We start from the raw sequence: 25,520 nt of genomic DNA, 5'->3' as shown, positions 1-25,520 counted from the left end.
TTGGGGTCCCTGGGTGTGCCATGGGGGACTGAGGTCCCCAGGTGTGACATGGAGGAACATCGGGGTCCCCAGGTGTGACATGGAAAAACATCAGGGTCTCTGGGTATGACATGGAGGAACATCAGGTGCCCCTGGTGTGACATGGAGGATCATCGGGGTCCCTTGGTGTGGCATAGAGGGACATTAGGGTCCCCAGGTGTGACATGGAGGAATATGGGGGTCACCGGGTATGACAGCATAACATAGAGGAGCCATCAGATCAGGGTCACTGGGTATGACATAGAGGAGTTTTTAACCCCTTCCCTTTTTATTTTTTTGGGGGTGGGGCGCAAGTAGCTGGTCTTGCCTAGGGCGTAAAATAGTCTAGCACCGGCCCTGGTGACGCCACTGCCATAGACCATAGAGGTTGTACATCAATATTTATGTTAATATCCCTAGTGGGATCTTCATTGTATAGGGGTTTATTTACTAAAACTAGAGAGGGCAAAATTAGTCACAGTTCTGCAGAGAAACCAATCACCTTCCAGGTTTTATTGCTAAAGTTTAATTAAACAAGCTGATGTTTGAAGCTGATTGGTTTTGTCTGCAGAATTGTGACTGATTTTGCCCTCTCTAGCTTTAGTAAATGAGCCCACATATGGTGTCTGAGCTGTAGTGGTGGGAAATTTTAGGTGCAAATTCAGGTTTTCTACTAGCCTGAGTTTGTGTACAGAAGTATATTTAGAGGTTGTCCAGTTTGGTAGACATCACCCAAGTCTTTTTTCTTTATACATTGTTGGAATATGGTGTATTTTGGCTTTGGAAAGTCATTTGATATTTGTTTTTCAGGGTTTTATCACTGGTCCAAGGGTCCTCAAATACAGTAAATTCTATATAGCGACCATAAAATAGATTAATCTTGGCTTTTAAGTGAAAAAGAAGGTACATACTCATTGTTATATTATCAGTTCTACAAACAGCTTGTTTACAGACCTCCAACAGAGTGAGAAAACCACAGGTGACTTGTGTTCTGAAACCGACCTTTGTCTCTGGGACCTGTACAGTCTTGAACATCCATATTGAAATTATGAAAATATATTTATTTCTTCACAATAGTTCTGACATAGGTATAGTGGGCTGCTATTGTTGCCAGGAACACCAAAGGCACATACTAATGTGAATGAACAATGTATATGTAAAGCGCTGCGTAAATTGACAACGCTATATAAGTACCTGAAAAAAATAATAATAAATACAGCAATGGGTTCCCATTTGGGACATTTCCTATCATTGTTCCCTATCCTAATAGGAAATAAAAGAAAATTCCCCCAGAGGGAGGCAGATGGCAATACAAATCTGATTAATATTTCTAACACTTCCCTGTTGCCTTTAAAACAGAATAACATGTTTGCCTGCAGTTTGGCTAAATTAATAACCAACTCCAGGCAAAAAAAGGTTTTCCTATGCAGGGGAGCTGTGCCCACACTCCACCGGTCAGCTGCTTGTTTTTGTCTAGGGGTGAGTTATATTCGACTGATTCTTCATTCCAACGGGAAATAGCATTCCCCCATGGACCAGCGGTGGACTGTTTCTGGTCTATGGAGCCTGCTCTGGGCTTGATGATGTCAGGAACAGTCCACGAGCGTGGGGGTGCTAGACCTTGTGTTGGGAGCATCAGAGGTTTAGGTAAGTATATCTCCCTTCTCCTCTCCCCTAAAAAAAAAACAAGCAGTTAACCTGTACAGTGTTGGCACAGCTCCACTGCATGGGAAAACTTTTTTTTTCGTTTGCCCAGAGTTGGGCTTTATGGGAGTGGTAATTGTTTAATTCATTGCCTACTGACAGTTTTGCTTATCTGTGTTATTTTTATGATAATGCAGGATTTATATAGCACCAACAGTTTGTGCAGCACTTTACAATACGATAAAGGGAAACTGTTTTATACATGTGTGCTTTAAATCTAAGATGTATTTGTTATCTAATAACTTGCAGTGCAGTTTTATTTCTTATAATTAATAAACATTCAGGAGAATATTGTTTTTTTTTTTTTTTTTTATGTACAAAAATAATTGTATTACATTTTTCTGGTACAATATTTTTATTCAAATAGAAAAAAAGTAATACAGTTGTAATATTCCCAAGCAGGAGAAACCAACAGCAGGCCTAATATAACACAGCAAAAAAAAAAAAAAAACACATATGTAATGTATTTAAGTCATAAACTGTCAAATAACATTAAGGGCTCTTTCACACGGAGCGGACCGTATTGCGATCCGCTCCGGCACTTCACGGACACGGATGACACTTGTGTCATCCGCTCCGTATGTCCGCATATCATCCCATCCGTTTGCGGATGATATAGTGACATGATATACGGACATAATGTATGTCTATGGGCATTGCGGATGACACCACTGACATCCGATTTTGCATCCGTTCCGTTTTTTAAACGGAACAAAAATAGGGTTCTGTTCCGTTCCAGAAAACGGAACAGAACTGAAAGGATGAAAATCGGATGTCAGCGGATGGTCATCCGCAGACATCCGCAATCCCATAGACATTCATTATGTCCGTATATCACCCGCAAACGGATGGGGTGATTTACGGACATACGGAACATCCGTGTGAAAGAGCCCTAACCCTCCGACCAGAGTTGCGGGAGTCACCACTGGGTGCCTGAGCCTTAGGGCTCAGGAGCTAGAGTGTGGAGCAATCCACAAAAACCTAGATAACGAATCTTAGATCACTCACACAATAAAGGGGGGGGAATGGAGGGCCTTCAGGTAATAGGGGAGATAGAGGGAGGTGAAAGGGAAGACAAAAGAAGAAAAGGCAGAGGAAAAAGAGGTGTAGAAGGGAATAGTTCCCCCCAGGCTGGGAGACAAGTGGGGTCATTAGAGAGGCCCAAGCTGCTTGGATGCAAAGTTGGAAGACCGTAAGTCCACCGCAGGGCCCACATATTAAGAAATTTAGCATGGAAGTCATGGAGGATACTACTTATCTTCTCATTAATCATGAGAGTTGTCAGGAAGCTCTTCACCTCTGCAAATGAAACAGCTATTTTTTTCCAGGCCCTAGCTATCGCACATTTAGCGGCTATAAATAGATAAGTGGCCAGTTTCTGCTGGTAGGAGTAGAGGTCCAGGATCTGGGCAGTGGAGCAACGCCAATTTAGCATCAATTGTGTTACATTTTTGAGTGAAAATAGAGTTTGTCCACCAAATCAGGTCTCTTTTTATTAAAGACTAGAGTACAGTAGCACTTGGGAGGGATGGCACTGATCTGATGCTCTGCATGTACATGCTGAGAAGAAACATGTTAATAGGAGGAGAGAGCAGAGAGGTGACATTATTAGTCTGTTACTGCTTCTTCAGTGTCTGGTCATGTGTTAGGGGCAAGGAGATTACAAAGCTGCGCTCAGGTGCTGTCTTGGAATAACAAGTAAAAGTAATATTGTTTTTTTCAATTTGGAAATATCAGTAAAAGATGGAAAGCTTACGTATAACCAGAAATCATTTTAAACCTAAAGGACCGTAACAGCTACATTTCCCTTGATAGTTGACATCGTAAATCATAGCTATTTAACACCCCCAGAGGTCATTTCATCCATTTACAAAGGAATTGTACTATGGTTAAAGAGTTTGTTCAGCAATCCAAGGTTTTGAGTAAAGGATTTCTACAGAAAAGGGTATGAGAAATCAGTGATTGAGCAGGAAATAAGGAAAGTTAAAGATATGGATAGTGGCACTTTAATAGATGAAAAACTGAATGGATCTGAAGTAGATCTAAATAATTATGATTTATGTATAATATTTTATTATATAACACAACACAAACAAATAAAACAAAAAAATTATCAAATATTGGGGCATATTGCTAAAAGACAAAGTATTGGTTACAATATTACCACCTCATCCACGTTTTGTACACTGAAAAGCATCCACTCTTAGGAACATTTTAGCCCCTGGAGTGCTTGATCCTCCAATACAGAGAAAAAACTAATGCATTTTCCCACTGTTATCAGGTTTTTACACATGTGGGAAATGCAAAGCTTGTAAAACATCAAAAGTAAACTGTAGAAAGAAAAAGGATTTTATAGCTACAAGCACAGATATAAAGTATAATTTAAAGGATTTCATAACGTGTTCCACAGGGGAAGTAGGGTATGTGCTTGAATGCCCCTGTGGGAATCAATATATAGGTCATACCTCTAGACAACTTTCAGTGAGAATTAAAGAGCATATAAGGTCACCTGGTGAGTTTTGCTGTCTGCTTGACTGTGTTAATATCAGAGCAGATCCTTTGGTAGAAAAAAAATCTAATTCATATGAATTTGGGCTGTGTCTTTAGCTGTTTGCCTGGAGTTCAGCTTTATAAAAAGTAATGAGTAAGGAGTGTAATTATAAAAATAATAAGCATCCAGGTTGAATGTTATTGATTCATAGAAATGGCGTGAATCAGAAAAATACTACATTATGGCTAAAAAAAAGATTGTATTTCCTATGATCATCAGCTCCATCTGGTGACCATAATGCAGTATTTTCCTGATGTGCGCGATTCTTGTAAATAGAGAACATCTAAGCTGGAGAGAAAATGTCATAAAAGCATTTGATTTTACCAGCATTCATACAGAATGAATGTACACAGTGGCGTAGCGTGGGTTGTCAGCACCTGGGGCAAGGCAAGTAATTTGCGCCCCCCTAACCCGCGGGATTTTAGCACTCGAGTCTCTTCCACTAGATTAGTTAAAGAAACCCTTACCCCCTAAGCACATGTATTGTTTGTTATGAAAATACTGATGTAATTAAAGTAAAATGCATCTAAATACAAGTTTGAATGACCAGCGTGCCCCCTTTCAATGCAGAGAGACCAGCGTGCCCCCTTTCAATGCAGAATGACCAGCGTGTCCCCATTCAATGCAGAATGGCCAGTGTGCCTGCTTTCAATGCAGAGAGATCATCGTGCCCCCTTTCAATGAAGACAGACCAGCATGCCCCCCTTCAATGAAGACAGACCAGCATGCCCCCCTTCAATGCAGAGAGACCAGCATGCCCCCTTTCATTGCAGAGAGACTTACCTGCAGCGGCGGCTTCTCCTCAGTTCCCCACATCTTCTCGAGTCCTCCGCGTCTCCTCGAGTCCCCCTGCCTCCTCCTCGGCCAATGGCATGAGTTCGCCTTTGGCCAATCAGGAAGCGGGTCTCGGACCTGCTTCCTGATTGGCCAGGAGGAGGATCCGTGTGACAATAGCGAATTTTCATTCGCTATTGTCACACAATGGGTGGGCTCGGGGCGCACTGCTCTGCGCCCCGGGTCCACCCTTTTTTGGAGCCTATTAGAGCCTCTGGCTCTAATCAGGCGATTAAAAAAAAAACCCACTCTGTGACAGCGCCAGGCTGCTAAACTGACTGAGCAGTGAGGAGAGGGGGCATAGGCGGGGCTTGGCTTGCAACACCACCCCACCCTACACCAATGGACAGGTGAGGCACAGTCCAGCCCCGTCTCGACCCGCCATTTTCATCCATAGGGCAGCCGCGCTGGACATCTCCCAGCCTAAAGATGGAGCCTAAAGATGGAGGCAGCCGCAGACAGTGTGTGAACTGTGTATGTCAGACAGACAGAGTGACACTGCAGATGCGCCCCCCCCAGATGTTGTGCCTGGTGCGGCTGGCCCCCCCTGCACCCCCCACGCTAAGCCACTGAATGTACATGTAGTTTTGTGGGATTAATTTATTAGCTCTGCAAGTTTTTTTTTTAAATACTCCACTAGATGTGAGAGCTTGTTATGTGTCATCTGCCTTCCTAACACATTCTGCCCTCTTCTTTATCACTTAAAACATTTGCACTTTACCCTGCTTTTGGAGAAAGCATACACGTGTTATCCTGGAACATAATGGGAGCCAAAGATTATGCGGCGGGAGGGCTGCCAATGTGATAACGAGAGTCCACTTGCTTTAAAAATAGCACATGTCGTACAACCACAAGTTCTTCACCATCTACCAATCCTGGTTCAAAGTGAACCGGATTTCCTTGTGTAGATTGATTTGCTAATTCCTAGTAAACAATGTCATCACCTTAAATAAAGGTTGCCTCTCCAGCTCCCCTTAGTTGAAAATAGTACATATATATATATATATATATATATATACACACGCTGTATGTCAGAACCAATTATTTCATACATGAAAATGTAATTATAATGCCATCTTTTTTTTACCTAGAAATGAATGAGGAATGATTAAAACTCCTGTGTGTTTGTATTTTTTGCCATCACAATTCCATTGAGGAAATCTCTCAAATATGAGGGACATCCCATCTTAGATAGTTGTTACCAGAATAACTGTCCCATCTGAAGATTTCTACTCTATTCCTGTTCCATTTCTGTCTTCATTACAATGGTCACCAGGACAATAAAGTGACTCTGAACATGCTACAAGAATTGTTCAGAGACTGCAGACATGCTATATGAGATGGTCAGAGACTGCAGACAAGCTATAGGTGATGGTCAGAGACTGCTGACATGATACAGAAAATGGTCTGAGACTGCATACATGAAACAGGATAGGGACAGAGACTGCTATAGAAAACAGTCAGAGACTCTGAACATGCTTTAAGAGTTGGTGGAGACTGGGGACATGTTTCAGGTGACAATTTTGGCCTTCAGATGCATTCCTTGTGACCCTTAGAGTTCACTGCTATTGCAGACACTTTAAAACCAATGCTTTCAAATTTGTGCTACTACAGCCCCCTTAAAATTTTCTGGTGCTATATTTAATATCTCTGTCTGTAAGCAAAATTAATAAGAAGTGATTAGAATAAAAAAAAAATTAAATGAGAGAAGAGATAACCCAGAAAACGTAAGACAGTGTGAGCGAAATACAACACAAATTGTAGTTACTAGAAGTCAGTCTGAAGAATATTTTTCTTTCATTGGTCTCCTGGGGCCCTAAAGGAGCACATAATAATTGCCTAAGTGCTGCATGTGGCCCCCAAGCTGCAGGTTGCCCACCAGGAACCTACAATCTTAATAGGCATGCTAATTGAGTGCAGCTCACATAAAGACAGGGTAATAAAAAACTGGCAGAGGTCCTAACCCTTCCTTAGTCTATCCAGAACTTAAACACAAAAGGTTGGATACGCTTTAATATCATGATTTTATAAATAGGTCTGTAGACTGTAAAACATTTATCATATGGTGTTACATTCAATTGCACATAGTGAATGCGTTTGTGTGGAATGACTGTATGTATTTGTCAAATGATATTGTGTCTTTTTCTGCACAGATGATAATTTTTATTAATGGACATTGTAAATGTAAAGTCATTTTAAAAACACAGATAATAAATGCAGTATGCAGTGTAACTGTGCTAAGTACTCAAACATTAAAAATGTATGAACTGCACTTCACAGCACTGAGTACTTAGAAACTGATAAAAAGAATGCTGCACTGTTCACAGACACAAATACACCAAATTAAAGCTGCAGCATTATAGATGTAACCTACCCAAAGACAACCTACATACAGCTGTATTATTGGTAGACTTAGTCTACCTGATCACTGAGATAAATATAGGCACTAGAGCTGCACGATTTTTTATTAAAAGATCGCGATTCGACCCCCCCCCCCCCCAAACGATATTGATATTAATCCAGTATTTCTATGATTCAGCCAATTATATTTTCAAGGACAGAAGAGAAACATATGATAAACAAATTTGGTGCAGCGCTTTACATAAATGAAAAAAAGTCCATGTGTTAGATAAATCAAGTCCTATGTGTAACCAACTGCCGTGAACTGACTATCCTTTCTTGATTCAAAAACCCACGGGGACAGTGCGATGTGTCAAAACACTCACCAGAAAGCGAATAACATCCAGCATTTAATTATAAACACTTTTACCCAAAGTGTTGCACAGTGCTTCTTATCCGTGATAAACCTCCATCATTCAATCTATACCCTCACCAGACTGTAAGCCATTGCCATAGAACCTGGCAACATCATATCCAGAACTGTAGGGGGTTAGGCAGACTTCAGGAGAAACAGGCGATAGATGGCCGCTGCTCCTACTACGAAGTCACGGTGGAAATGATGTCAGCGTGTAGGCCCTTCCTGACATGTTTTGCGCAAATGCACGTTCTCAAGGGATTCACCTCATAGGAAATCTATCGCCGGTTCCTTGTGAAATCCTCTTAACCCCCTACAGTTCTGGATATGATGTCACCAGGTTCTATGGCAAAGGCTCAACATCTGGTGAGTGTATAGAATGGTGGAGGGTTATCACGAATAAGGAGCACTGTGCATCACTTTGGGCACAAGTGTTTATAGTTGAATGCTGGATATTATTCGCTCTTTTGGTAAGTGTTTTGACACATTGCACTGTCACAGTGGGCTTCTAATCAAGAAAGGATCCTCAGTTCACCTCAGTTGGTTACACATAGAACTTTATTTATCTAACGCATGGACTTTTTTTCATATATGTAAAGTGCTACACCAAATTTGTTTATCTAATGGTCTATTGGAGGTCACCTTTGTGTGTGCTAGCTGCTACATTATTATATTTTCAGTCATCTTGTTTGATTGAACCAGAGTATTATATCTTATTTTATTGGTATCTTGTGTGATAACTTAATGTTCAGGGGTTGTGAATATTTAAAATAAAAAGTTATTCAGAATTGTGATCTTTATTCTAAGCAAAAAAATTGTTATTCTCATTTTATCCAGAATCATGTAGCTCTAATAGGCACCTATTGACATAAGGCATTGTTTGTCCAATTGCATCTATTTACTGTAGGTATTGTTTAGACATTTTCAAGCACTTTGAATTGAGCAGTCTCTTTTTAATGGGTCAGTTGAAAATGGACATGCCTGTTCAATTGCACTCTTATGAAAGTCTGTGTAAACAGTAGACAGTATGTCTCCTTTATTATCTTAAAATTACTTTCACCCCCTTCTTTTGCATTCTATAATGTTACTCACCCCTCCTTTTAAAAAAAAAATCATAAATGCATTTATTTTTAAAGTACCTTTTTTTATTAAGCTGACCCAACGCTTCCTGGTTAGTCACATGCCACAGAATGATGCAATGTTATGTGTCAGAGTTATGATGTCTCATCAGGGGGCCAGCTGCATAAACCTAGAAGAGACATCCGGCTCCCAATGTCATAAACAAAAAAGATGTCAGTATGGGACCCAGGGTACGGCAGAGGATTACCAGGCAACGCTGGATCTGCTCTGCATGTGAGTATGTTTTCTTATGACAACCCAGCAGATAAGGTAAGAGTGGACTGAAAAAAAATGTAAGAAACAGTGGTAAAGTTCCTCTTTGAAGTGTATATCAAGCCAAAAACTTTCTTGTTAAGTACCTTTAATAACTTAGGGCAGTGGTGGTCAACATGAAAATAATAGGGGACCTCAAGTGTCATCCCCAACGCTTCCAGAGGGCCACACAATAGCAATGAGTAATATGTTGAGGTGACTTTCTTTGAGCTAGGCAGCCCATTCAAAATGACCTCAATATCTGAAAGTGATGGTGCTGCTACATTTTTTTGCAATGCACCACAATGCACACTGAAGTGAAAGATTAAGTCATCATTGGTGTCATTGGCCACAAAAAAAAAAAACAACATTGGTATCAGGAGATGCAGTAATAACCCCCAGCACTGGTATCCATGGAGGCAATAATAACCCCCAGCATTGTGGATAAAAACCAATGGTGTTAGATGCTGCAACTTGCCTGCTACACGTAAACACTCTCTCTTACAAGAATTACAAGAACTCCTTAGTTAGACACTTGTTGAATGCGGCAAAGGCCGTCATACCTCTTTTTTGGAACTCTCAATACACCCCATCAACTAAAGACTGGGCAAACAAAGTTAAAATGCTCTTTGAAATGGAAGAAATCGTTGCTATTAAGAAGGAAAACAGCTTAACCTTTCACGAACTTTGGAGACCTTGGACTATGTTCACTTTGTCCTCCAATTACACTAAATTTATCACCCGGTAATCGGCCAATCTCTAGTCAGTCAGATATGACTAATATGTCTTGAGACCATTTCCCTAAATTTTATTATTTTTTTTTTTTTATGTGACCTACACCCCCTCCCCCCCCTTCCTCCCCCTCTATATTTCTTACTTTATTTCTTTCCTTTCTTTCTTTTTCTATTCACTCTTCTATGGGCCGCAGGCCCTTGGTGTGGACACTGGTCCATACCCCCTTGTTTGGAACATGTTTTCGCTGATTTACATCTAAGTCTAATTGGTTGCACATTTGTTTGCCTGATGTATGTTCAATGACTACTAGATGTATCTCATTATTGTTACACTGCGCTTTACTTGTTAAACCAATAACTGTTTTCATTGTATTTTCAATTATTAACTTCAATAAAGCACTTTATTGGAAAAAAAAAAAAAAAAAAACAAGAATGGCCGCACTACCATAGATGATGCAATTGAGTTTATTCAGGAGACAAAGTAAAAACAAAAAAACACACATAATGGTGTACAGGCAGGGGGAAATAATATGACATGTTTCGCACGACCATCTTGCTTTGTCAAAACTATACAAGACATAGCCACAATGCATATATATATATCAAACATAACATGATTATACAGGTATAATTAATCAATTGATTGAGTGGTCTAGCTTGCTTATTCTGATCCTTGTTCCCATTCTAGAAGACATATCAATTGATTCTATATCTTTCAACAGAAGAAATACCATTCAAAATAAAAATTGTATCTGTAAAAGAAAACGATACATAGTGTCGGTTCACACTGGGGCGACACGACTCTGTACTACTTCGGGGGCGACTTGTGCATTCCCATGCACCACGACTTCGGAGCGACTTGCATGGACTTCACATAATGGAAGTCTATGTGAGTCGCTCCGAGGTCGCCCCGAAGTAGTACAGGACCCTTTTTTTAAGTCGGAGCGACTTGTGTCGCTCCTATTAGAACGGGTCCTGTAGCAGTCAATGGACTGCGAGGGAGTGCGACTTGTCAGGCTGACAAGTTGCCTGATAAGTCGCGCTAGTGTGGACCGGGTCTTAATATCTCTATAAACAAAAATGAACCTCTGAAGGAACAAAAGAGACAAAAAAACAAAAAGGACAGAGAGCAAACCAAACAAAAATAAAAATATAGCATATGCTCCTATTTAAAGGAGTATAAACACACCGGTGGACATGACAAAAACAATTCCATTTATATTACCATCTATACCAAATGGTTCCCCCAAGATCAAAACAAGGGAATTACTCGTAAAAGTGGGTCAAATCTGATTTAAAATTCAAACCCACTGGAATTCTGAAATGTAAAGAAAACATCCAAAACACCTCTTCTTTGCATACAATTCTAAATTGATCTCCACACCTCCTAGGGGTGCTGACTTTCTCTAAACCCTGAATCTGCAATAGGGAGGTGTTACCCCCATAAGCCCCATTAAAATGTCTAGCTACATTGGTGCCATGTTCTTTCACGATGTCATAAGCATGATCGTGCAATCTATCTCGAAGTCTCCTAGTTGGGCGACCCACATATTGGATTGCACACTTTGCAAGTTATCAAATAGATCACATTTTTAGTGTTGCAATGTATGAAAGATTTAATTTTAAAGGTCCTGTTATTCGCAATAGATCGAAACTGGTCAGATTGTATCAATCGGAACAACGTGGAGAATTCGTTGCTTCCCATTTAAATGTCCCTGTAAAATCTAGCCATGTTCTTGCGCGATATGAAACAAAAACAGTGCTGCGCCAGATAATATATAATCAAAAAATGTCAATATAAGAATCAATATAAATAAGTGCTCCAAGTGTCCAATCATATGGTGTATCCAAATAAATATGTGACTTGTGAATAAAGCATTCCAAATCTTCACATAAGTAACCACCACTGCACCTCCGTGAATGTGTTTCCAATCCACCACCAACATAAATTAAAGCCTCTCACCTTAGTCTCTGACCCAAGAATCACCCTGGGTCATAAGCAGCTTTACCCCACAGGGGTCAGAGAATGGTAGGAGGGATCTCCAAAAGGACACCTACAGGCTTTCCAGGATCATGTTCTACTCACCCCAGAACAAAATACCAAGCATGAAAGGGAAAAGGCACAAAAGAAATCTAATGCTCTCCGTATGGATGATCACAAGTAAATGTATTAAAATCCATGTACTCACAGAACAAGCCTTCAGCAGTGCATGTCAACATAACGCAGTTCCGCAAGACAGTTCGAAAGGATGTGACATTCGGCAAGACAGGCTCCGCCTCCTATACGCGTCAAGTCGGCACTTTGCGCAGTGACTTCTTCGGTAGGGTTCTGCCGCAAGCACAGGAACTATAATCACTAGTAGATAGGGAATTAGCTAAGGAGGGACCCTGCCATGACACCATTTTAAAGCCTTTATACAAAATGTTAACATAGCATTCATCTTCATATAAAATTGGTATATGGCATTCTATAAACTTTCTGATCTTACTAAATTCTATACTGTAGGGAGTGGAAAAGATGGGTATGTTAAACAGATTAGACTTTGTTTTTTTTTTTGTTTTTAACAATTTTCCCTAGGTGTAACCTCTTTATACCCCTACAAAGGACCTTTGGTTTGTATCCCAGGGCAAAAAATCTGTTATAAATCTCAACCCCCAGCATTGGTGTCAGTGACCGCAATATTAACCCCCAACAGTGGTGTCTGAGACTGCGATAATGACCCCCAACATTAGTGTCAGAGTCAGCAATAATAACCCCCAGCACTGATGTCTGTGACTTCCAAATAACCTCAAACAGTGGTGTCTGAGACTGCAGTAACAATCCCCAACATTGGTGTCAGAGACAGCAATAATAACACCCAGTATTGGTGTCAGTGGACACAATAAAAACCCCCAACATCATTAGGACAAATTTGGAATTTTTGGTTATTCGGAGATTCGGATGTACCTGAATCTCCAAATTAAATGGTAACAAATTACGTTATAATTAGTTTAATTTTGTTTTGTATATTCGTTTTCTAATGAATTACAAATTTTCAGAACTATTCAAATTCTGTTTGGTCAAAAAATTATCGACCAATTCAAATTCTGTGTAAAGAATAGCTGGTTGTTAAGGAGCGGGCCGGGAAGCCGACTGCTGCGTCCTTAACAACCGATGACTCATCAGCTGTTAACGGGCTTCCCCACTGACAGCTGAAATGTAAAAAAAAGAATTCTGGCAATGAAAAATAACAATGAAAAAACAATTGATGAAAAATGTGTGAGGGCACAGTGGGTCCCGTCCCCTTTGGGGCCCAAGTTTACTGCACAAATTGCAGAGACGCCACTACAGTACAGAGAACTGGAAAAGGCTGATATCAAGACAGATTCAGGTACTTACCACTGTTGCTTGTAAAAATACATTTTTTAATGAATACATAGCTGCATGAAATATTATTTTTTATGTTCTGAAATCTGTTTTCCTCTAGATATAAAGAGTCCCCCCTTGTCCTCTGTGTTGACCTTAAAGTGAATAACTCAACACCAAGTTCACTATATGGACCCCTTATGTATTTATACATGTTGATCATATCCCCCCTTAAAGCGGAGTTCTACCCTGGGAATACTTTTTTTAATAAAAATACCCCCGGGACAGTCAGGGCTAGTACATTCCACAATGGCTAGCCTCTGATCGGTCCCGGGTTGCACTTACCTTTTAGAAGAAATACTTACCTTGAAAAAGTATTGTCCAGTGCTGCCATCTCAGGTGTGGGCAGCTTGAAGCCAGCACGATCCTCTTTTGCGTCCTCTTCCGTCTTCTTCGGTCCCACGATGCACTGCACCGGCCCCGCCGTCACTTCTGGGTCCGCAGCGTCATCCCTGCATAGCTTCTGGGCATGCCCAGAAGCTGTTTTGCAAGGTATGACAGGGCCTGCACCGGAACTGACGTCGGGGCCGGTGCAGGCGCATTGATTCCTGGGAGCGATGATGTTCAGCTCCCAGGAATCATTGCAAAGCCAGGAAGTGACGAATCGCCGTGGCCGCCGAGGGGAGGAAGAAGGAAGTAAGGTGAGTATATTTTCTTCTAAACGAGGTAAGTAAAAAAAAAATTGCGATTATCCATTTGTTTTTCAGGTGACCCGGAGCGAGAAGATGGAGGTAAGTATAATTTTAGGGTGGAACTCCACTTTAATCTCCTCTTCTCAAGAGAATACATTCAGTTCCTCTAATCTTTTCTCATAGCTGAGGTCCTCCATGCCTCTTATCAGTTTGGTTGCCCTTCTCTGTACTTTCTCCAGTTCCCCGATAGACTAAATAACTTATCACTAAATTTCCTATACAGACTATTTATATAATTACAAAAATTGACCACATCCCCCCTTAAAGCTGATCTCCATGTTTCACTTAAGTTAATTTGGACCAAGTTGTAGCAGCTGTAAGTGCTTTATAAACTGTATATAGTCTCAGCTACATACAGTGCACAGTCCTGTGCTCCGGCAGTAGGATGAGAGCTTACCATCCAACTTCTGGAACAAAATCAAGTATGGCTGAGCACTGCTCAGCCATTCACAGGAAGCTTTGTATCCTATGAATGAATACAAAGCTTCTTCTGAGAGGCAGAGAGGTCATGATCGCCGCCTTGGCAAATCATAAGAAGCCTTGAATTCATTCATAGAATACAAAGCTTCCTCTGAATGAGTAAGCAGCACTCAGCCCAATTCAATTTTGTTTCGGAAATGGGACAAGAAGTTCCTGTCCTGCTGCAGGAACAAAGCGCATAGTATGTTGCTGTAATACAGAAAGGAAACCTAAAAATGGTGGGCAAATTACAATGTATCTTATAAACTGATGTTAATGTTTATTTTTATTCTAGATCTTTGACATTGTGGACCTGCTTGAAAGTCCTCTCACTCACATATGGCAGAGAAGGTGCCTTCAGCACTTCAGGACACAAGCACAGTTGAGGATGGCCAGTGTCAACTTGTTCAGGATTCATCTCTTCTTGCCACCCACCTGAAGAAGGTGGAAAACCACATCACTGATGCACGGCGCTTCTGCCATCTTCCAAAAAGATCATCTGTAGACATTGAATTTAAAGAGCTATCTTATTCCGTGAGAGAGGGACCATGCTGGAGAAGAAGAGGTAAGTGGCAGGACTGTTAAAGGGCACCTATAAAAAAAGCATACCTTCAATCCATCAGTCTTCTAATGGTGCAGGTTCTCCATCTTCTGCTCCCACAGTACAGAACATGGCTCACATAAAGATTTTTACTTACTGTGGGGCCCGGCTGATATAGTGATGTACCCCAGGGGGTGGCTCCATGACAGTTCTGGGCTAACAGGCAGTCGCTTGAATTTCAGTCATATAATCTGAAAGAAGCACTTCATCTAGTGGCATAGAGGATGTTTTGCATGGGAAGGCTCTGGATTGAAGGTGAGTATAGCAGAAAAGCAATTTTTTAAATTTTTACTTTAGCTAAGCTATCAATATTTTCACCCAAGTTCTGCTTTAACTGCTTAAAGCCTTATTACCTTAGAGTAATTTTAAAGAGTGATCGCCTGAGTTTATCATAACAGTCATTAAAAAACTGTGACCATTCTCAATTCACTAAGATGGATGAAACTTAAAACCAAAACATAGAGTAGAGGATGGTTAGGACTCCTGGTAGTTTTTTTTTTGTCCCATTATGGGGATTTTCCTTCACTTCCTGTTCTGAAGACCTAGCTAGAAGTGACAGGAAATCTTTCAAAAGTGAGGGGAATTTTCTTTTTCTATCTATCACAGTGGTAACTAGGACAAAGTTTAGATTTGTCTTCTTTATCCCTGTTACATTTAGTTACTTACAGTACCTCACAAAAAAGTATGTACACCCCTCACATTTTTGTAATTATTTTATTATATCTTTTTATGTGACCACACTGAAGAAATTACACTAGTGAGTGTACAGCTTGTATAACAGTGTAAATTAGCTATCCCCTTTAAAATAACTCAACACACAGCCATTAATGTCTAAACCGCTGGCAACAAAAGTGCATACACCCCTAAGTGTATGTCCAAATTGGGCCCAAAGTGTCAATATTTTGTGTGGCCACCATTATTTTCCAGCACTGCCTTAACCCTCTTGGGCATGGAGTTCACCAGAGCTTCACAGGTTACCACTGGAGTCCTCTTCCACTCCTCCATGATGACATCACGGAGTTGGTGGATGTTAGAGACCTTGCGCTCCTCCACCTTCCATTTGAGGATGCCCCACAGCTGCTCAATAGGGTTTAGATCTGGAGACATGCTTGACCAGTCCATCACCTTTATCCTCAGCTTCTTTAGCAAGGCAGTGGTCGTCTTGGAGGTGTGTTTGGGAGCATTATCATGTTGGAATACTGCCCTGCAGCCCAGTCTCCAAATGGAGGGGATCATGCTCTGATTAAAGCCCCATACACACGTACCGATTGTCGGCCGTAAATATTCGGCCGACGACCGATCGGCCGATTGTAGGCTTGTTAGTATGATGCTTCCGACAGCCAACAGCGCATTTTTGGCTGAAGAGAATCTGTCGTGCAGGCATTAAAATTTTTGTTGGCCAACACCAGAACGGCCGATTGTTCGCCAGTCAGTACAGATTTCGGCCGACAGAAAGCATATTAGCAAGACTGGGCATGCTCAGAAAAGAAAAACACCCTCGGAAAGCGGCTCCATCTAGTGGTCACAGAACAGACCACACAGGGAGAACATCACATAACTCCACACCTCACCTACACATTTTAAAATGAATCCGTACAATAAATACATATAAAAATACATATTAAAAACCATAATTATTTAAAAATATATATGCAAAAATAGAACTCAATCCGCAAAAGCAGGGTATCACCTAACCCACCAACTATATGTATATCAATATTTGTATAGAGCTCTTATGAGCTGTTAATGAATGGTTTCAAATCCCATTCAATGTTTAACCCTAGAGGTGTATAGGATTTTAATTTATAAATCCATCTAGTCTCTAGTCTGGATACCCCTCGGGTCAAATTGCTTCCCCTCCAGTTGCCAGAAAATGTATATATTCCCAAAAATAGTGTACCCTTAGGATTCCTCTGGTGGCACTGATCATAGTGCCGTGATACACTATGTTTTGGGAATCCTTTGACTATGTTGGCCACATGTTCCTTAAGCCTGACATGCAGCTCTCGGATTGTGCGGCCAACATAGTCAAGGCCACAAGGGCACCTAATCAAATATACCACAAACCGAGTAGTACAGGAAATAAAGGGCCTGATATTAAACTCCTGCCCTGTAGAGCCTGACTTAAATGAACCAACTCTCCTGTTTCTCTCAAGGTTAATCTTACAAATGGAACATTTTCTGCATGGATAAAAACCACCCAGCTCCTGGAAAAACTATATTTTCTTAGGGGGATCCCTAACATTGGGGGCCACCTGTAATTTAGAGGCGGTACCCCCCTGTATATCACCTGGGGCTGTTCTGGGATAAGGGAGCCCAAAACTCCATCATTTTTCAAAATGTGCCAATGGCGGTGCAAGATTTTTTTAACTGAAAAATGCTGCGTCGAATAAGATGAAAAAAAGGCACAACCAAAAGACTCATTCTTTTCTTTAATTCTCGGTTGCAATAAATCTTCTCTATTGCATGAATCAGAATGCATAATTGCTTCCTTCAATGTCTGTTCGCTATACTCTTTCTCAAGGGTCAACTTACCTTTCAGTATCGAGGCCTCCCGTAATCGCAAGAATTGATAACACAGGATACTAGCTGAAGATTATCCCGCAATGAGTGATAGCCAGTGCTGACTTTATATAGGCCAGTGGATTCTGGTAATTAGGACGTACCGCGGCGTACGCCAATGCACCGTTGCGTACGCTAATTCGCCATTGCGTACCTTTCGCTAATGCGCTCATTCCATTTGTATTGGCGTATCTTCCTGTTCTCCTCTAACCTCTTCCCTGACAGAGCGATAACACCAAATTTAACACACCTGCACCCTATTCACATCTGAGACCTTGTAACACTAACGAGTCATCGAGGAGGGAAAATGGCTAATTGGGCCCAGTTTAGACATTGTCACTTGGGGGTGTACTCACTTTTGTTGCCAGTGGTTTAGACATTAATGGCTGTGTGTTGAGCTATTTTGAGGAGACAGCAAATTTACACTGTTTTACAAGCTGTACACTCACTACTTTACATTGTAGCAAAGTGTCATTTCTTCAGTGTTGTCACATGAAAAGATATAATAAAATATTTACAAAAATGTGAGGGGTGTACTCACTTTTGTGAGATACTGTACCTGTATAAGCAAGCATTAGATAACTCGTTAAAGACTTTCTAGGTATTGGCACCTTTTTTTTTTTTCTGGGCAGCTTGGTCTGCGTATATTTAATGTTATGTGATATAAAAAACAAAGTAATATACTTGAAAACTATCATTACATATTTTAAAGCTGAACTTCAGCCTTACCTTCAGACTTACACAGTTGTACAGGCTTCTCTCTCAACTGACATTGCTTACTCTAATTTCACTGCACACTGTGAGCTTCTGCACATTCAATGCTGTAGCAAGTCAGAAACAACCCGCCTCATTTCCTGGCTAGAAGTAATCCAGCATAATCTAACCCTTTTGACACAGCCTTACTGCCCCTTTACTTTTTTTCATTGAATTTCAGTTCTTTCAATCAGGAGAGCTCAGCATCACACATGGGTTTTCTCTAGGGTGGTCTGTATGTAGGTAGGTGTCTACAAAGGGAATGTTCTGTGTAGCAAGTCAGAATGGTCTGCCCAGGTTAGAGAGGAGTTAAGCTCTGGATCATCAGCTTCCTGGGCTTTTTGGGTCCTTCCCTCCTGTCCAGCCTAGATATAATGTAAATAGGTGCTTCTTTTTTTACCACTACTAACTTGGCAAAAGTCAGAGGAAGAGAGCAGTTGCCATGGGAAAACTATGAACTGGTGGGATTGTATAGCGGCCAGTCAATAAGCGTGCTACCTGGCATAGGTGACAGGTCCTCTAGTAGCAAGGGGGTCAGTTTTCTGCCTCCCTCCCTAGCAGTTGGTTCCCCTAAAGCAGTGCTTCTTAACCTGGGTTTGATCGAACCCCAGGGGTTCGGTGGGTCAGTCTCGAGGGTTCGGCACACCCTCCGCTAGTACCACTTCGCTGTCAGGGACTATTTCTCCAGTTTCGGGCATGTCCTTCCGCTCCCGCTCCACGCCGTCATCATGGAAATACATAACATCCAGTGGCGTAGCGTGGGGGGTGCAGGGGGGGCCGGCCACACCGGGCGCAACATCTGGGAGGGGGCGCATCCGCTCCGCAGTGTCATGTCACTCACTCTGTCATGATAGGCTTGCCGCCGCCGCCCGCTGAGTCTGCTTGCACTCGCAACTCTCTCTGCCCCTGGCTCACTCTCACTGCTGGCTGTGCAGCTCGGCTCCCGGCCGAATCCGATCCAGCCGGAGCCGGCGTCGCCCACTGTGGAGTGGTGGGGGGGGGAGACAGGCCAGGCGTGCGGTGCGGAGAGGGACTGTCTGGGGGAGGGACTAACCCGTGCAGCGGCCGCCCAGCGCAGCGCGGGAGAGAACCACCAGGCCAGGCAGCAGAAGAAGCCAGCAGGTGAGAGGCCAGAGAGCCAGTGGTGACAGTGGTGCTGCAGCCTGCAGGAGGAAAACCTAGCCTGTGATCGGGAGTCGGGACACAGGTGAAAAAAGATAGGACTGGAGTAGTACTGGCTGTACTAGTCTAGTGACTGACTGTCTGACTGACTTTGTGAGAACACTGAGAAGACTATGTAAAGGGGATTTATTTAATGGGGAACCTGGCCTGCTGTAAGGGGGGAGATCTAAATGGGGGAAGGGACCTCACCTCACCCTGGCCTGCTGTAAGGGGGAGATCTAAATGGGGGACGGGACCTCACCTCACCCTGGCCTGCTGTAAGGGGGGATCTATATGGGGGACACGATCGCCCATATAGATCCCCCTTACAGTAGGCCAGGGTGAGGTGAGGTCCCCATATAGATCCCCCCTTACAGCAGGCCAGGGTGAGGTTAGGTCACTCTGGGGTCCCCCATATAGATCCCCCCTACAGCAGGCCAGGGTCCGGACCTCACCTCACCCTGGCCTGCTGTAAGGGGGATCTATATGAGGGACCTGGGATCTATATGGGGGACCTCACCCTGGCCTGCTGTAAGGGGGGATCTATATGGGGGACCAGGTCCCCCATATAGATCCCCCCTTACAGCAGGCCAGGGTGAGGTGAGGTCCCGTCCCCCATATAGATCTCCCACCTTACAGCAGGCCAGGGTGAGGTGAGGTCCTGTCCCCCATATAGATCCCCCCTTACAGCAGGCCAGGGTGAGGTGAGGTCCGAGGTCCCCCATATAGATCCCCCCATACAGCAGGCCAGGGTGAGGAGAGGTCCCCCATATAGATCCCCCCTTACAGCAGGCCAGGGTGAGGAGAGGTCCTGTCCCCCATATAGATCTCCCCCTTACAGCAGGCCAGGGTGAGGTGAGGTCCGGGGTCCCCCATATAGATCCCCCTCACCCTGGCCTACTGTAAAGGGGGTGATCTATATGGGGGATGGGACCTCACCTCACCCTGGCCTGCTGTAAGGGGGGATGCTTGACATAAAAACAAAGAAAAGGAACAGACTTTGTTGCGAAAATGTTTTGTTCATTTTGTTCACCTATGTATAAATATATACCTAAAATAATATATACCTATGTTTTGAATTTGAAAAAATTATATTTTATTTTTCCAATTAAGAAGGGTTCGGTGAATGCGCATATGAAACTGGTGGGGTTCAGTACCTCCAACAAGGTTAAGAACCACTGCCCTAAAGTATCTTGGACTGAACCCAAGGTACGAAGACCTCATGTACCTAGCTGCATGGTATGGGAGAGCTGGAGGAGGTTAACAAGTCTACACATGGGGTCCACGCTTTGTGCACAGAGGGACGCCATTCTGTCATTAGGAATGAGGTGGTAGAGGTATGCTGGACTGGCAGAGAGGACATAGGCTCAGCAGTGTGCCTCCTATATGCAACATAAATAGAGGAAGGTGTGTAGTAACTCGGGACAGTATGTTTTACAGTGCACATAACTGCACATGGTAAATGGCTCATCTCTAATCCGGGGTTCAGCCATAATGTTGATTTTCACATGAATTCATCCCCGCCTGGTCCTGAGTATTAATGAGCGCATGCACAAAAGGAGAGGTACACCCACCCATCTGCAGGGGTGAGATAGGTCCAGCCCAAAACTATGCAAATGCTACCAGCCTAGAAATCCCCAATCCTGCAGGCTGACATCCACACATAAAAGCATATTGATATTTGCAAACACCTCCTAAGAGCCAACCCACTGCTTGCATTGGGGCTCATGAGAGAAGTACTAAGGCAGATTGTTGTGATGTTTTCAGGAAGCTATGTGCAGCACCCTGCTGGTCCCTGTCACCAGCTATGATCTTCCCCCATTGCGATATGAAAAGTGTAATTAGTTATCAATGTTTTTGAAGCCATAAGACATCAATGTGGTGACAAACTGGGTGACAACAGTATCCTAGGTGGATAATTTTCTTCTGTACCAAATTCATGATCCATAATTATTTGTTCCCATCCAGAGAGGAGTTTAGGCACGCCCAGCCTCTAAAGATTTATCCATACGCCAGTCATTGGAATTGCCTGTAAGAACTCATCAGCTTCTGTACTAGATTCCATTGAACTTCTATTGCCAATGAAAGATCCAGGAACAGACTTAATTTACTAACCAGTCATCATTAGCTATGCCTATTTGTTCTCAGTGGCTCTCATTACTAAATGAATTACTTTTGTGGGCATCCAGCAGCGATCACTACAGGTAATCGCTGAATGTGTGAACAACCACAAATAGTTGCTTTAGGAACCTTCTGGTTTGAGGGGAGTTATTACAACAAGATTTTCTGTTGTTTGTATAGAATAACAAATCTTTTTTCTGTCCTTTATAGACTGTAGTTTGGGTTAAAAACATTTTTTTTTCTCTTTTCTCTTTGAAAAGCACATTTCCTCAAACTTTTTAAAACTTTCTGTCACTTTCTGTCTGTAAATTTCTCTGTCTTTTTATTCCACACCACTAATTGGTCAAAGGTTTTACCTGTTATATACATTATTATTACTAAAAACAAATAGACTGTGCATTTTTAAAGTGCAGTTGCACTCATTTTCCCCAGAGCTTAGTAAATGTAGTAAAGCTCTGCTGATTTCCATCATTCAATCATGTATGTAAGCAAAAACTCTTTTTGTCAGGCCCGAACACTGTCATGTCATAGGGAAGATCTGTAACCTATGTGACAGGAAGTCAGGAAAATCTATGGGTGTTGTCACTGACGGGAGATATATTTCTGCTTGGTTTAGACAATTCACTAATTGCTATCAGGTGTCGGCTGCAGAGGTAGGCAGGAAGGTGTACGGAAGTTGAGAACACTTTCAGCTGTTCAGAATGAGGCAATTAAGATCTCTATAACTTGTCCAAAGGGAGTCTATTGATTGCTGTCTCCTGAGGCTGTGTAAGCTGGGGAGAGCAGTCAGATGAGAGACTTCTAAAGGTGAGGTGTTGAATTTTTTTCTGTGTAAAGAAAACACAAATGGACATTTGAGTGTCTGCTGTAGAACCAGCAGGGTCTGCCCAAAGAGTAGGTTGGGAAGACTCCTTAGATAGGTTCCGGTGTGTGAGAAGGTAGACGCCCACAGTGGCCAGGATTTATTTTGTGTTTTGTTTTATTTTGATGTTTTTGCTGCATGCACTGTTTTGAAGAAATTGGACGAATAAACCATAAACTGTTGTTTTCAACCACTCCTCGGCTATCTCCCTGTGTGACGAACCCCCCCAAAAGGGGTTATCCACACCCGCTACCGAGCTAATCCCTCACATATGGTGGAGTGCCGCGGGCAGTTAAAGTAAACCCAAAAAAAATGGAGGAAATACTGAAACAACTGATTATATCGAATGCAGCCCAACAGCAGGCAAATGCAGCTCAACAGCAGGCAAATGCGGATTTTCAGCGGAGCTTTGCAGCTCAACAACAAGCTCACCGAGAGGCCATTGAAGGCGTGGAACAGAGACACCAGCAGCAAATGGAGGCCATTGTGAAACAGCTTCAGAGACAGCAGACCGAGGTTGGGAGTCAGGCCAGTAACATACCGACTTTTCGGGTAAACCACTTATTGCCAAAGATGACTACAGATGAGGACCCTGAGATGTTTCTGACCACGTTTGAAAGAACAGCGGAGAAAGAGAGTTGGCCTAAAGAACAGTGGGCTGGACTAGTGGCCCCCCTATTAGCTGGAGAAGCCCAAAAGGCATATTTTGACTTGGAACTTGCAGATGCAAAAAACTATGATCGATTAAAAGTGGAAATATTGGCACGTTTTGGGGTAACCTTGGATGTCCGTGCTCAGCGGGTCCACAATTGGAGTTATCAGCTGAAGAAACCACCCCGGTCGCAGATGTATGACCTCATCCATTTGGCTAAGAAATGGCTGCAGCCAGAAATTCTGTCCGGACCAGAAATTTTGGAGCGAGTAGTCATGGACAAATTTCTTAGGTCTCTTCCTAACACCCTGCAGAAATGGGTAAGCCATGGTGGTCCGGAAACCGCAGACAAATTAGTAGACCTGGTCGAAAGGTACCTAACAACTGAGAATTTGACCTCTTTTTCCAGAGATGCACAGACTTTTCACCCCAAGACCAGACCCTCCCCACCTATAAGTAAGACTGCGTCAGGGGATGGGGGTGGAGAGAGGATCCAAAGAGCAACTCGAGGTGTTAGTAGGACTACTACTAATGTTTGGCGAGAGCGACCTGGAAGACCCATCCCACAGGAGAGGACTGGAAGGTTGATTTGTTACCGTTGCCGGGAAGAGGGACATGTAGCAGCAGTTTGCCCAGCGGTTTGCCCAGTGGATGATGAACCCATGCATTGTGACTTTCTGACAGAGAGACGACAGTCCTTTTTTGCAACCACATACACTGCAGTAAAGGGGAATGAGAAACCTTTATATAGAATGTGTTTAGATGGTAAAGATGTTGTGGTATTGTTGGATTCAGGTAGCCTGGTTACCTTAGTGAGAAGTGATCTAGTGGTGAAAAAAAACGTACATCCTAGGAAAATGGCGGTAGTTTGTGTACATGGGGACACTCGAGAATATCCGGTGACTACAGTTTCCTTTGAAACCTCCCTCGGTAACTTGTGTCACCAAGTGGGTTTAGTTCCCAAACTGCCACATGACGCCATTGTGGGAAGGGATTTCCCAAAATTCTGGGAACTCTGGGATTGCCCAGATTCCCCAGTAGGTGGTTCTTCTGAGCCTGAACCATCTACTCCAGAATCCTCTAACTGTGAGGATTATCCTGAGTTTCCGTGCTCAGTCTTAGCCGGGGAAACACCAGTCCCTAGGGAGGAGCCTGCTACCTCAGAAGAGGAACAGCGGCCGTTAGGGTTGGATGACCTTAAAGTGCACCGAGAAAATTTTATCACTGAGCAATTGAGGGACCCCACATTGCTAAGAGCCCGGGAGAATGTAGTGAAGATAGATGGGGAGCTAGTTAACCCTGACGAGAGGATTGCCCTCCCTTACTTCATTATTGAGAGGGACCTCTTATATCGAGTGTCACAGAGGATAGAGGACACTGTTGAGCAACTGGTAGTGCCTAAACCGTACCGCAAGATGGTTTTGGAACTGGCCCATGGGCACATTCTTGGGGGACATTTGGGAGCAGAAAAAACCCGGGAGAGAATCACCCAGAGGTTTTATTGGCCTGGGATCACTAAGGAAGTGGAATTGTACTGCTCTTCCTGTCCAGTGTGTCAGATTAATGCACCCATGCCCCATTTCCGTAGTCCTTTGGTACCCCTGCCCATTATCGAGGTTCCTTTTGAGAGGATCGCCATGGATTTGGTTGGGCCCTTACTGAAGTCCACAAGAGGGCACCAGCACATCTTGGTGATAATGGATTATGCCACCCGTTACCCAGAAGCGATTCCTCTCCGAAATACCTCTGCTAAAACCATAGCCAAGGAGTTATTTCAAGTTGTCACCCGGGTGGGTCTACCTAAGGAAATCCTAACTGACCAGGGCACCCCGTTTATGTCCAGGGTGACAAGAGAACTTTGTAAACTCCTGAAAGTGACCCAGTTACGTACCTCAGTATATCACCCTCAAACAGATGGGTTAGTGGAGAGGTTTAATAAAACGTTAAAACAAATGTTGAGGAAGGTGGTGGATAAAGACGGAAAGAATTGGGATTATCTGCTCCCTTATCTGATGTTTGCCATAAGAGAGGTTCCCCAATCATCCACAGGGTTCTCTCCGTTTGAGTTGCTGTATGGGAGGCACCCCCGGGGCCTACTTGACATTGCCAGGGAAACATGGGAGAGTGAGAGTTCCCCTCATCGAAGTGTGATTGAGCATGTTGCCCAAATGCAAGATAGAATTGCCCAAGTGATGCCGATTGTGAAGGCACATTTAGCCCAAGCCCAGTTGGCTCAACAAAGGATTTACAATCGTGGGGCCCAGGTCCGTTCTTTTGCACCTGG

General features: G+C 42.9%; 1 protein-coding gene across 2 annotated transcripts in view; it reads left to right on the top strand.

Moving 5' to 3' along the window:
* ABCG4 (ATP binding cassette subfamily G member 4) overlaps positions 1-25,520 on the top strand; it is an 81,232-nt gene that overhangs the window by 19,333 nt on the left and 36,379 nt on the right. For both annotated transcript variants that reach the window (XM_082274545.1, XM_082274544.1), the window contains exon 2: positions 14,820-15,089. In XM_082274545.1, coding sequence (XP_082130671.1) covers positions 14,864-15,089 — 226 coding nt within the window. In that variant the 5' untranslated portion in view covers positions 14,820-14,863. The remainder of the gene's footprint in view (positions 1-14,819; positions 15,090-25,520) is intronic.

Source organism: Pelophylax lessonae, assembly GCF_965119305.1.
Source record: "Pelophylax lessonae genome assembly, chromosome: 12".
In the NCBI taxonomy this organism is placed as follows: domain Eukaryota; kingdom Metazoa; phylum Chordata; class Amphibia; order Anura; family Ranidae; genus Pelophylax; species Pelophylax lessonae.
This window is presented reverse-complemented; position numbering and strand designations above follow the sequence as displayed.